Source organism: Amblyomma maculatum, chromosome 4, assembly GCF_055883805.1.
Source record: "Amblyomma maculatum isolate TAMU_Amacu chromosome 4, ASM5588380v1, whole genome shotgun sequence".
In the NCBI taxonomy this organism is placed as follows: Eukaryota; Metazoa; Arthropoda; class Arachnida; order Ixodida; family Ixodidae; genus Amblyomma; species Amblyomma maculatum.
In genome coordinates this window covers 44,622,728-44,636,861 of record NC_139347.1, presented here as the reverse complement: position 1 = coordinate 44,636,861, position 14,134 = coordinate 44,622,728, and the positions used below count along the sequence as shown (strand labels likewise).

The 14,134-nt window shown below is 47.0% G+C and overlaps 2 protein-coding genes across 2 annotated transcripts; one reads left to right on the top strand and one right to left on the bottom strand.

The window, feature by feature from the left end:
• Positions 1 to 1,923: 1,923 nt before the first annotated feature.
• On the top strand, positions 1,924 to 6,200 carry LOC146190887 (cotranscriptional regulator ARB2A homolog). Its single transcript, XM_084601264.1, has one exon. The coding sequence runs from the start codon at positions 2,102 to 2,104 to the stop codon at positions 3,131 to 3,133; it is 1,032 nt and encodes a 343-aa protein (XP_084457390.1). The 5' UTR covers positions 1,924 to 2,101; the 3' UTR covers positions 3,134 to 6,200.
• A 312-nt stretch (positions 6,201 to 6,512) lies between these two features.
• On the bottom strand, positions 6,513 to 10,356 carry LOC146190886 (thiol S-methyltransferase TMT1A-like). Its single transcript, XM_084601265.1, has 2 exons — positions 9,610 to 10,356; positions 6,513 to 7,370 (listed from the first exon to the last, which is right to left on the bottom strand). The coding sequence occupies exons 1-2, from the start codon at positions 10,150 to 10,152 to the stop codon at positions 7,134 to 7,136; spliced, it is 780 nt and encodes a 259-aa protein (XP_084457391.1). The 5' UTR covers positions 10,153 to 10,356; the 3' UTR covers positions 6,513 to 7,133.
• Positions 10,357 to 14,134: the final 3,778 nt, after the last annotated feature.

The following is a 14,134-nucleotide window of genomic DNA, read 5'->3' as shown; positions in this document are numbered from 1 at the left end:
TCCCTCTGCCGCGAATTCTCCACAGCCCGTGTTTCGCCGCGTTTCGGAGATTTATGGCCTCCGCGCCCTTTCCCCTCAAACCGAGAGAGAGAGCAGTGCGAAAGGGAGGCCGGCTTGTAAACACACACGCGCACACACTCTGTTCTGCAGCAACCGGCCGCTCTTCCCATAATTCAGTCGGTTTGGCGCCAACTGTCCAAACTCCAGGCAAGTCGAGCCCAACACCTCCCCATGAAACTGTGCTGCACAGTCTTAAAGCTTGCCGCACACAACAAGATACAAGAACTCGACGCTTTTCAACCACTTCACTTGTCGACGAGTGCCCCTCGGCCCCCCGCCGGCACAGCGACCCACAGCGAGCGGCTTCGGACAGACCCCGGCGAAATCCGTAATTGCGGCTAGTAGTGCTACGCACTAAAACAATCCGCACTTATAAATTCACTGCTGTTGCCGAGAGAATGAGATGAGCTAAGACACAGAAAATGCCTTCGAAACTGCGACGACGAGACTTCTAAGCCTTTTTGCTCGTCATTGATAAAAACGCTTATATTACCGAGAGCGGCCTATGTGCTATTTTCGTGCGAATCTCTCTTTAATCATGTCGAGCAAAGTGCTCGATGTACGACGAACTAACGCAATAGGCGGCTGCGTCAACGTCAGTGAACCAATCTAGAAGGCGAATTCAAGCGTTTCGAGGAGTTGGCCGCGACGCATCGTAATCATCAACAAGCGATTGCCGACACGGAAGCCAGACTAGCGGCTCAAAGGAAGCAAGACCAAGCTAGGAAGGAGAGGTAACTGACGTTTAACACATTAAACGCTCAACTATAGTGCCTAGAATTCTAGGCACTATAGCTCAACCAAAGCGTCGTATCCGGCCGCTTTCATACAACCATTGGTTTAACCATCTTTTTTTTCGTCGCAAGCGTAGGTAAAATTTCAGATTTGAAAAAAGAAGTACTCTAGTTGATACCGATACTGTAGGAGCGCACATAATTGTCAGTATGCAATAAATAAATAAATTCCAGTGCTGGAAATATTTCTGAAAGGCGCTGGATTGTAGGCGCGGATGCTGCTCGCGGCGACCGATCGACGGTGCGCCATCAATGGCCGGAAGAGCGCTCTGCTCTTGTAGGACGTTTGCGAAGGGAAGCAGAGGTCGAACCGAAATTTTTTTTTTAGCATTAGCTCTAATGCTACCATTCCTGGAGGTCAAATGACGTTAGGATTTGACCTTTAACGAAGGAATACAATCGCTAGTCACGTACGTCATCGCCATGGCAACGAGGCCTCCCCCGGGCGGGTCGCCATGTGTACAAAATATTGATGTCCACCCTAATTCGGCAGTAGTGAGCACGAAGTTGACCTCCCAATTTGGCCTGGACCACCCCTAAAATTTGACCTTGGCCGATTTGACCAGCGATGATGTAAATCCTAATTTGGCAATTGCGAGCAAATTTGACCTGGGTCACCCAAATTTGGCCCAGGTCACCCTCAAAACTTGACCTCGCCGATTTGGTGCAAAATTGATGCCCAGCTTGATTCGACTATGGCGAACACGACGATCTTGATTGCATCTACGGAACCCAAAGTTTTCATGTTGGTGGCGGTGGTGGTGAAAACGAAACTCCACCTCAAAAAACGACTAGAATTCACAACCCTTTCTTTCAGCTTACGAATTATAGCGCCATCTAGAGGTAGCCAATAAAAGCTATTTTTCCTCCTCATTGCTTATTATCTATGCAAAGCGCGTCATTTCTTTTTTACTTCAACTATAGAGGCTAGACACATGTTCTAGCCTCTATACTTCGTCTTAATTACTGATTGTGTTGCCAGCTGGTTGTGTGTGTGCCTTTTTTCTTGCCTCTCACAGTGTAATCGGGAGCGACATCATGTAACCAATTTGCGCTCAGCCGTTCCACCCCAGCAGAGACCACTTGGAAGGAATCCAATTAAATCCAAGCTATCCAATGTGCACGTTATCTCGCGTAAACAATTCGTGCGCGTAGTGTATAAACCTTTTTGATTGGCAAACGGCAGTGTAGTACGTTGAAGCTGGATTACTGTTGTCTGGGCTGCAGTTTCTAGAGCGTTTTGAGTGATGTCGTCGTCAAAACATGGTGTCTCGGACGCGGCAAATGAGGGATTCCCGCGAAAACGATCGCTCGTACGTCAGGCAACGGACGTCGATGACGAGGACTTCTGTCCGTTTCCATCCACGATCGCCGACTTCGGTTACTACTTCAACGACTTTGGTCAGCTGAGGAACCTGAAGACTGGCGAGCCGTACCTCTTTCAGGTACGCCCCGACGATCTCAGTTACAACCAGCGACGTTACGAAGCGTTAGGCGACGTTATCACCGAACACGTTTACCATCTCTTGGAGACAGAGACACGCCTGGTGCGTATCACAGTGCCCGTCAACGCCCAGGACGATGAGCCAAGCTCATTTATTTTTGCGTCGGAAGACGCTTTCACCAACAAAGACCGCCTGCTGATACTAATCCACGGCAGCGGCGTCGTGCGTGCCGGTCAATGGTCACGGCGACTCATAATCAACGACTCACTCAAAAAAGGAACGCAGCTGCCTTACATAAGGAGAGCGCAGGGGCTGGGCTACGCTGTGATCGTGCTCAACACAAACGACACTCATCGCACCATTAACGGTGTGCGGGTCCCCGTTCGAGAGTGCGATACACCCGAGAAACATGCGCGGCACGTTTGGGAATTCATCGTTGAGAAACAGGTACCAGCGCGCCATATCGCCGTTGTAGCGCACAGCTACGGAGGCGTGGTTGCAGTCAACGTTGCCATGGGGTTCTTTGGTACGTTCTCCAGCCGTGTTTTTGCTGTGGCCTTAACGGACTCGGTGCACAGTTTTATGCGCCAGAAAGTTCATCCGCGCGTCGCTCAGTTTTTCTGCCAAGTTGGGCGCAACTGGGTGTCGAGTCCAGAGCCACTGGACCGGCCGCTGCGGGAAAGACATGACGGCACCGTCGACGTCAAGCGCGTGTCTGCTGGCACTGTGACCCACGAAATGACATCATGGTCGGGCTTCGCGTCTGTCTTTGAGTTTCTGGAGACGGCGTACCACAAAATGCTGGCTGCAAATGGAGAGTATAGCGATTCGTAGTTATGTCACTGATCACCTAGTGCCTTTACTTCTGTATGCAGTGTCACCGAGGAGAGGACTCCAGTTTGCCTTACTGCTTTGCTGTACGTTCCGCAAGCCCCGATACACACGCACGCAGCATGCCCAACAAAAAGCTGGTTTTGGGTCAAAGTATTCATGCAGACTTCTAGTGGCTTGTCTCACTTGTTGATCTGTATATAAGATAATCAAGTGCCTATGCTGCATTCAGGAGTTCGTTTAGCCAGGGCTTTCTTCCTCAGAAGTGCTGTTGCCAGCCAGATGAGAGGTTGTGGTTGAAAATAAGGTGTTATTTAAAATGAGGGAATTCAAGGCAGAAATTCCTTTTTTGTGTGTGTCTTTCAATTATCGCCTAAATTTCCTGTTATTTAGCATTGAAGTCGGACAAGTTTCTGCTGTTGTTATCGCATAAGGCCTGAGGCATATGTTGCTCAAAGTGCTACTTTATTGCTACCTCACCTGCAATCATTCCTTACAAGTTCATGCACATGCAGAAAGGAAGGACCACAGTACAGTTTCTGTTTCTGACGATTGCTTTAAAATCTGATGTAATTTGCTGAAGGCAGCCAAGAATTTAGGAGGTATCATTCCCACTATAAGCAGTATTAAGTTTTAAAAAAAAATTAGCTGAGGAATTGTGGTTTTTAAGGAAATGAGGCACTACTGTCTATGTTTTTTAAAGGTACAGATTCGGCATTTGTGTTGACATTCCATTCATTACACCTTGCAGAAGATTGTTTCAAAGCAGACGCCTACCTCAGGACAGTTAGCGCAGTGTGTGCTTCATTTTCCCGATTATGGCATAACCCTGGTTGTGAGACGCATTTTCTTGCTGCCATGAGAGAACAATGGTCACATTTTTGTAGCTTTTGTTTGTTGTTGATTTGATAGCTTGATATATTAAGCTTTTTTCTTGTAATGAGAATGTGCTTTTACAGTTTGACAGATATGGTAATAGAATTATTTCTAATGACCATTGATAGATCTCTAATTTTCACTGTGGACAACAGTGTAATAATGGCAAAATTTAAAAGCATTGCTTGGTTACGAGTCCCTAGGCATCCACTATGGCATCTCTTTCTCTTCTTTCATTCCTACCTTCCTCATTTCCCCTACACCAAGGTTCAGTTGTCCACCAAGAAATGTGTCATATCCTGGGCCTTTCCTATTAACCAATTTACAATTTACATTGCATGGCTCTCAACAGAAGGGCTGGCAAATTTAATTCAGTTTTCTTGCTGGTTTCACTCCTGTCAATCTCCTAAAAGGAACTGATACAGGCACGACATAACACAAGGTATGTTGTGGCTTATGATTGCTTCAATTATCAGTATGCTGGTACGGCATGAAAATATTTGAGCACCCTCAGAAATGTCCATTGACTAGTTCAAATAGAAAAGCGAACGCATGTTAGCTCTAAAATGAAGCTGTTTTTGCTCTTGCATTTCATGTGAGCAAGAATTCTTATTCACAAGACATTTATTAAGAACCAAGAGTGCCTAGATGTCAGTAGCACAGTATGCTATTTACATTGGAGGAAAGTCTTTTAATGTCAAACAAGGTTCTTAAGATGCAAAATGTAATTTCTTAGGTGACATAAAATTGTTTCTCTTCTTAGTTAAGTGTACATTTAAGTGTTAAGTGTACATTTTTAATCAAAGATATCAGACTAGCTAGCAAGGCTATTGGAATGTCTTGCGGAAAACCATTTCACTATCAGAATTTTGATGTATTAACATATGTATTGTAGAAAAAAATTTTGCGAGATCACTGCAGAATCTGCAGGGGAGAAATGTGTAAGCTAAGCGTTGCTCTGTTGTCTGTGAGATGTGTGAGTGGGATTCCACGAGTGACAGATACTTTGCCTCCCCTTTCCTGTAAACCAATTATAGAATGCTGGTAAATGTTGATGCATTCAATGGAACGCTGGTTGTGTTCGATAAGGGGTGCACGATGTGCCATATACAGCAATGCTCAGGCTTTCACATTTCTTCACTGAGACACGTGACCAGAAGCTGAGAACCAAAACCAGAAGTTGGCTGGTGGTAATCTTGGTTACCAGCTAAACACGTAATTGGCTCTAATTAATTACCTATTTAACCCACATCAACCATTTTGTCACTTGCACGCCTTTCCTTGACGCTCTATCTGATGGTATCACTCTTTTTCCGATGTACCAGCTAGTTCCTCTTTTATAGCTCTGACAAGGTCACACCCATGTGAAACCCGCCTACTTAGCCATACAGTGCTTACGCATTAATAACTGGATTCTGTGTCTTTGTGTACGAGCTCTTGGGATATTCTATTATAGCTTTGATTTATGAGCCTCGGGACACATATAAGCTTGGTTTGAGCTGGTTGGTAATAGCTGTTTCAAAACATAGCACATATGGCACATAGTACCTGTCCTGTCTACATCTGTGCACTTCAGGTCTTTGTTTGTGCTGTGTTTTCAAAAAACTGGATGCATCAGGTGTTTTGTGAAAACTGGCAAGCAATGCAACTAAATGCTTATAAAAATGATCATAAGCCTAATGTATGTGCCATGAAGCACAATGACCAAGGTGTTAAGCCCAATTGGTGAATGTCTTTCTTCATGTTTTACCATTCTGTGCATATTTCTGTCGCTCAGCACATCTTCAATGTATTTGTTGCTACAGTTCCTAAAGTGTTGTCTTTTTCTAGCAATGAAGAATACTTATATGTGGCAGTTGAGCAGCAGTGACATGTTTGGAAGTATGCTTTCAGTACAGGATTTCTTTGTTATGTCACTTTGTGCTTTTCCAAAACAGAATGTTTATTGAAAGGGCAACTTCCTCGCCACTGAAAAATGTTGTAACACATTTTAATGTATTGTACATGTTTTTGTACTGCAGAGTAGTCATTAACCTGCCTGCGCAGCCATGCAGATGTTCAAATGGTGCTTTTCGTTCTTACTTGTGGCAAAGTAAATGCCCTTTGTTACAGTTTGAATTCATTCCTTTAATCATATCTGATCTTACATATTTTCTACCATTTCTTAACAAAGGCGATCCAGATAAGTAATTTTTTTTTTTTTTTTTTTTTCAGGTGTGGGGCATTAAATTTGTGACATGCATAATTACGTTCGCTGTAGTAAAATATAAATGTATTGCCGCATACAAGAGCTTGAACAGCTAGCGTATAGTGAGCAATTTGTATGAAACTGTGGTACTGCCAAGGCCAGCTTGATTTTGTACACAAGCAGTTAAAAAATTGCTGGCTGCACAAGCGTAACATTACATCATTTCCTTTTTTTTTTTTAACTGCTTAAATACCTCTGGAACAAGAAAGTGGGAAGCGAGATGATCATTCAAAATTATCTTACAAAGTAAATGGTCTTTCCACATTTATTTTGCTAGATATACATTAAATAAACAAAAAAAAAGCAAATTCACCACAGTAAGGGACACATACATGGACATATTTACAGGTAATGCTTAACATAAATAAGACAACAGTGTCATTACAGTACATACTCTGTGCTTTTATATTTGGGGCATATGGCCTACATTATGTAAATGCTAATGGATATTCAAAAACTGCCATATCTTCAAGCAGTTCCAAATGCTGCATGCAACACAGGAAACATGCACCACATTGTTGGCAAAGTGATTTGCCACATGTCATTTGTTTTGGTGTCCTTTCAATTCTCCACCATTGTATGCCATCCAGCATTGTATGCACTCTATTCAAGCATTCAGCAGTGACTGTGGAGTGTTCAGTTAGAGATTGAGTTCGGCGTATCGGAGGGAAGCAGTAGTTATGTGCTGACATTGTATACTGGTGCATGTGTCAAACATGCATCGTAAGTGAAAAAGAACGCGTAGAACAGCACTTCTGGATCTGGATCCGACACTGATTTGTTAATGGCTCCACCGCGTGTCTCAGTAAGATTCAAGCTGGCCGAGGTCTGCCACAGCTGGCTGCATAAAAGGTGACAGCAAGGAAAGTGCACCGCCGTCTACTTGATGGCCTTGCCGACGAGTGTGGGGCGCACCACGAAAGGCATCTCGGGCGGGTAGTACACCTTCTCGAACATCTCGCGGAAGCCGATGAACTCGACGTACGACGGCACGTCTCGCGTCAGTTGGCAGCCGTCACTCAGAAGCGACCAGAGCGGCTGGACGAGCTGCTGCAGTCGGTGCGACCAGCTGCCTTCCTTGTAGCCGATGTGCTCCACGTAGTAGAAGCTGCCGCCCTGCGTAACACAACAGTCACGGTTTTTCAAATATTTCTTTTGCTTATTTGAGTTTGTACATGCACACGTTTTTGCTGAGTGCTCATCTTCGCGTCTTGACGGGGATCCAGGCCGCACACAAGGATAAGTGCTCGCTTTAGCATTTGTCTGCGCTTCCCTTTCCCGCGTTCCGTGTCTCGCGCCACCGAGCACGAGCTGTTTCCTTTGACTGAGCTGTCAGCCTCGAGCCGACCACGCAAACGGTGCGTTACATGCGCACGAAATCTCAGTGTCAGAGCTTGAAGTCAGGAAGGTCCCGTGAGGTCTGAGACCCCCTGGCAGTACTTAAGAGGGGTCTGAGCCCCCCCGCACTCAAATGTATAAGGACTGCATGAATACGAAGTAGTCTGCCATTTTTCATTTTTGTCAGTAGTTTTGAGGACATTTCATATTTTTTTACACCCTTTTTAACGAGTTTTAATAAGACCATTAGCATAATTTCTAAAACCCAGGACGGAGAAATCTATCGTTTCTCCAGTACAAAATGATGTGCGCTGCTTTCTCTCTCCATCTTTATTTCCTTTTCCACCAGTGCTCGAATCACTAGAGACCCCCCTCCGATGGAGCCAGACTTTAAGCACTGGTCAACTGCTTGCTTCGTCTGGCATATTGAGGTATACTGTACTGCGCGGAACGGACTGCGAACAAACGGCGCATGTGGACGGGAGGACCGCCTTCGCGGTCGAACTTGACAGCGCGTTTAAAGCGAGCACCTGAATGCAAGGTTAAACAGATTAAATACCCCATACCTCGTCAACGGTGGTTTCCCCAGGGAATCAAATAGAAAAGGGGGGAGGGGTGAGAGGGAAGGCGCTGTCTAAATTTCTATGGAGGAGGTGGTTAAAGGTAAAGGGGCAGCGGTATCACTTTTGGTAGTTAGTTACCTGTGTAAAAAAAAAAAAAAAAAAGAGTTCGGCAGGGTATGTTTTCAAAAAAAGAACGGGGGGGAGGCAGAAAGATCTTTGCTCGTAAGTTATCCGAAACTGCAACTACACACACCTCTTGGAAAGCGGCAACTGTCTTTTTGCGTTGTATTAATCCCTTTGTTCTATTCGTTGGTGTTTGCCCCGTTTGCATCTCGTTTGATCCCTATAGTACTCGCCTATAATTAAATTTCGTACCAGCAATCGCCCTCCAGTTATGACGTCGCGATCAACCAGAAAAGCATCTTGGGCAAGTTGATTATTCATTTGTGACAGAACAGCGCAGAGCTACGGGACAAGAGACAAGCGCTTCTCTTGTCCCGTTGTTCTGCGCTGCTCTGTTCGAAATGCAGTCAACCGCCAAGCACCTACTATCGGCGTATCGCAGACGCTTATTGTAAACCGCATGCTTTTACATCTTAGTGCGTTCGAATAGTACAGTAGGAATAAATTTCTTAATGAGTGATGAAACTTGCACCTAAGACGCGGAAATGACTATAGTGGCATGTGGACGTACCCCCTGTGAACACGAACGGATTCTGTGCGTCTTTGTGTGCATACTTTTTTTTGTGTGTGCACTGTTCACAGAAAATATTGAAAAGCCGAATATTCCCGCTAGCAACTTACTATTCGCAAATGATTGTCCAAGATAGGCCTGGCGGCAGTGAATGTCTACGAAGAAGCATTTGTCTGCTCAATCTGCAGTCTCATTCTGTAAATCCTGCCCTCAACCTAATGACGTCATCTCTAATGACGTCTCCACCGGAATCAAACCTCCATCCGTCGGATCCCCAGTCGAGCGCTTTAACCAACTGCGCCACGCCCGGGACTGTGAAACGCACATCACCATTCTCCTTGTCTACCGTGAGGATGGCAGTAAAGATGACAATGACGCTGCAATTGGTAATAATGACAATGATGAGAGCAGCAATGATAATGAAAGCAAACGTGATACACCGTGTGCAGAAGCAACGCTTAGGCTTTCGCATTTCTGCAGTGTAGATTTCACAGTGATCTCGGAATTTTTGCCTTTAATGGCACTCCGCAGTATAGCACATGGCCGTATCGTACAGTCTAGTGGCGGCGCTGGTTAAAACAACAACGGAATGCATGACATTAACATAAAATATGTATTTTCCTGATGGAAACATGGTGATACCTGGCTACACATGCTTTAACTTAAATTCCACGGGCATGCACCGGAAAAGAACATCTACAAGGAGAACTGACATCACTTCTTCAGCAGTGTCACGAGACAAAATGAGTATGGTACCCACCCTGACAAGTATACGCTTGACTTCACGTATAGCGAAACCCATGTGCTCGACAGAGCACAGTACCAGAGTGGACACGACGCAGTCCACACTGTCGGACGGTATGGAAGACATGTCCTCAGCCTTGCCCAGCACGAAGCGCTCGATCTCCACGTTGGGAAACGCGCACCGGTTCTCCCTGAAGATGTTCTCGAAGTACGGGTTGGGCTCAACTGAGATCACCTTGCTGCCCGGCGGGTAGTAGGCCAGGTTCGTTCCCGTGCCGACGCCGATCTCCACGATCCTGATGGCACCTCGCTCTCGGAGAACCGGGTCCGCGGAGACGATCTGGCTCATGTCAGCGAACAGTTCGCGCTTGAGGGGCGCCAGGATCGCAGCATTGTGGTCGGCGTAGTACTTGGAGTAGACCCAGGCGAAAAAACGCCTCTGCGCCTCCTTTCGCTGCCGGCGCAGGAGCAGGCACATCACGAACAGCGTCAGCGGAACGCCGGCCACCAAGTACAGCGCGAAGTTCTCGCGGCTCCTGCTGCCGTGCACATTGGACATGTTCGTCAAGGACAGGTTGGGACAGGCCCTCCCTTCTTAGATCAACGGCAGCACTCGCACGAACGTCGTTTTCGAGGAACAAAAGCAAGGAAAACTGAAGTGGCAGCGCAAACAGCGGCGTTTTCGGATGGTTGCTCTGGACGGGACCCCTTTTGCCGCCGTCACCTCCTTGCCGTCGCGCGCGCTCTTGCAGACGCCGCTAGCATCCGCGCTAGCGTCTTGAGGTTGCGAGAGGGCACCAGTCACCAGTTTAGAAATTACACTAGGTGTGTACACCCCTACCATATTTAGGTATCTTCCATGAGCAACTTTGGGGAGATAAGTGTTTTTGGCGCCATCTGTTAGTTGTCAGCTTAGTGATTCGCTTCGCCTTGCGACTCAAAAGTTGCGGCGGGCTGCTCACACTGGTAAGCTACAGGTGGCGCGCCAAACTGCAAGGTTTCGTTTTTGAATGAACGAGTGTGCCCATTTATTTGTAGCGGGAGCTTGGCGACTGGCGTGGCTGAAGGTATCTGCAAGCCGCCAATGAAACCGGTTTGCTCGACGCTTGCCGGAAAGGAAAGCAGCGGCCGCGCGAGACGCTCCGGAGCCTCTGAATTGGGGTTCCTCCGCCGCCGGCGTGTACACGCGAAAGAACGTACGAAAAGGAATGTGACCTGAAAGGCTTCAGCAGCCGGGTTTCGGTCCGTGTGGGCAAGGAAAAGAAACGGCGATATGCAAAGCTTTGCGGTTAGTACGCCCGCGTGGCGTCTTCCCTGCGATTTGAAGAGGAAATGCCCACGCAATGTTTACTTTCGAGTTTCAGGTGCTATCGTCAGCCACTGCTCCTCAGGCACCTCAATACGTCGGCGGCGATGCATAGGTGCCTGATGGATTACGAGCACATTGATCGAAGTAAGTAGAAGAGGAAATCAAGTGCGCTTTGCCAACGAGAATTTTCTTATATTCAAACCGATCTGTTTAACAATATAAAATTTGCTCGTGTGTCTTCTATACACCATTTTCCCATGTACGTTGCACTGCAGAAGTAGCTTTAGAGGTAGCGGCATATAGGACGGCCATGCTGGCTTGTGCGGTCGGCCGCGGTTGGGTTCGCAGGAGCGGTCGCTAGATGCTCCGTGTAAATGTGTTCCTCTCATCGTTAGCCTTTTTAGGAAGAACATTGATCTGACTTGGCTCTCACAATTCTGCCCGCCTTTACTCTGAATTGCCGTAGCGGGCCGATAGCGCCAGTGCGCACGCCAAATGGACGACGGATAGCAGCGTTCGCTATCCGCGGCGGAAACTCGAGCTATGTTGCTTGGAATGGTGAATGCTATATATCGAATGCTATATCGATGCTATATCGAAAACTGAATGCTATATCGATGCGGTCCTAGTTTTGCAGCATTGAACTCGGTGCGCAGCGCATACATATACAAAAGTACAGAATAAATACGAAAAAGGTTACCTCTGCGCTTAGAAATACGCGTGAGTATAATTTTCTATTGCAGCGTAATATCTACGCTTCGCTGGTTCCTAATTAACATATATCATGCGTTTCAGAACAATCCGGTAACGGTACTTTACAATACTCCCACAGCTGCCTCACAACTATTGAAAGAGTCCCAGATTCCTGGATCTGTATACCATATGGGCTCTGCACGAACCCTCCACCGTGCCCGCGACCGGTTTTATTGGCCGAAGATGCGCCAGACGACTGAACGATATGTGGCGAGCTGCACTGATTGCCAACGACACAAACGTCCTACGTCCACGCCACAGGGCCTGCTGCATCCTGTGACTCCACCACATGGTGCATTTGAGAAAGTTGGAATCGACCTTATGGGTCCCTTCCCGAAATCTTCCGATGGAAATCGCTGGATCGTGGTTTGTGCCGACTATACCTCACCCGCTACTGCGAAACGGCCGCTCTTCCTTCAGCCACCGCTCACCACGTGTCCATGTTCTTGCTCCGTTCCGTCATCCTGCGCCATGGACCACCGCGAGTGATCATCAATGATCGAGGTCGCCAGTGTGGAAGAGCTTCTCTATTTGTGCTCGTCACATTTTCGACACTCCACACCATACCACCCTCAAATCAACGGTTTGACGGAGCGCACCAACCGCAAACTAGTCAACATGCTCTCTATGTACTGTACATTGCATCAGACCACAAGAACTGGGATACAATGCTGCCGTTTATAACGTTTGTCTTCAACACTGCAACACACGAGACGACCGGCTACAGCCCGTTTTTTATTCTCTATGCCCGTGATCCTCGGTATTCCCTCGACACCATTCTTCCCTATTCCGTCCATGACGAACCTTGCATCGCCGAAACTCTTTGTCGGGCCGAAGAAGCTCGCCGTCTCGCCCTTTTGCGGATTCTGGCTTCGCAAGAGCGTTCCAAAGCTCGGTACGACAGACAGCATCGCCTTGTGTCTTACGCACCTGGAGGCTTAGTGTGGCTTTGGCGACCTCTCCGGAAGCGTGGTTTAGCCCAGAAAATGTTGGCGCATTACGCAGGCCCTTACGTTGTCCTCGACCGCGTCAGTGACTTGAATTACAAAATCGCACGCATGACCGCAGCTGGTCGTCGCTCAGCTACAAAGGAAGTCGCCCATGTCGCCAGGATGAAGCCGTGCCAATCCCGTGGGAACGACCAACTCCCTTGCCCAGGGGGGCTTCGGCTGTCCCGGGGGAAATGTAGCAATCCTAAAGAAGAGGAAACACATAGAAAAGGACGTTGAGAAAGACGAGGAGACTCTCGTGCCCGTGCCGGACTCGCAGCCGTTGACCAGCTGAGCTCTCTGCCCTCTCGACCTTTTGTTGAGCGCTGTGACGTCAAACCCCCGTCGTAACAATATTTCGACCGAGAAGTGTTCCCTTGTGGCGTTCACACGTAAAACAATATCACGTTACACCATATACGTCAAGCAAATCCATTCTCAAAATAACGGCTTGAGGGGCTAGTTGATGCATCATCGTATTCAGATATGTGGCGCAAACAAACACAAACACAGGAGAAGATACACAACACACGCGCACTACCAACTGTAAGAAGAACCGGAAAACACTTCCTCTTCTACACTCAGGCACGTCTCAACTTCCCTCTTCTTCTCATCTTCCTCTTCTTTGCCAAGGGGAAAATGGAAAATGGGAAGAATAGAAGAAGAGGAAGAAGAGATTGGTCACCGCCATGTTTGGACAAGGTTATGGTTTGCGAGGAAGAGAGTGCCATTTTCCCCTTGGCAGAGAAGAGGAAGATGAGAAGAAGAGGAAGTTGAGACGTGCCTGAGTGTAGAAGAGGAAGTGTTTTCCGGTTCTTCTTACAGTTGGTAGTGCGCGTGTGTTGTGTATCTTCTCCTGTGTTTGTGTTTGTTTGCGCCACATATCTGAATACAAATCCATTCTCTATGAGTGAAGCCATTGCTTCCTCGCAGTTGTCATTTATAGAAATATTTCGTGGAGTCCCTATCTCAGAGAAATGAGAGGCAAACTTGTACAGATTGTCCAAGTTAAGGAAAGTCCTGGGGCGCACCAGTGCACTCGGTGCTCCAACTGTACCGATCGTTGTTTCTGGGCCACATGCAATACAGCTTCCCTATATTTAATAGCATTAGAAAAACGAACCTCAGGACTCTTCAAAGTCAGCAAACTCAAACTCTTTGTATATGCCTTGGATTCCCTTAATGGGCCTCGATCAAGAGCAGTGACTGTTCTTGTCTTCCGGGAACATTATATTACTACACATATTGCTGTTGACACAATGAAAACACATTCGGCACCTAACAAGGTCCCCAGTCATCATCTAACAATCCTTACAGTAATTAAGCCAAGCACTGCATTCGCCAAAGTTATAGAAGCTCATCGCACCTATATTCATTCGCAGTTCACCCCTGCCGTAAGACCATGCTCTTCCATATGGAGCCTATATGAATTTCGGATACAAATTTATATTCCTGGAATTATGAAGAAAGCTGGAATCTCATCACCCGCT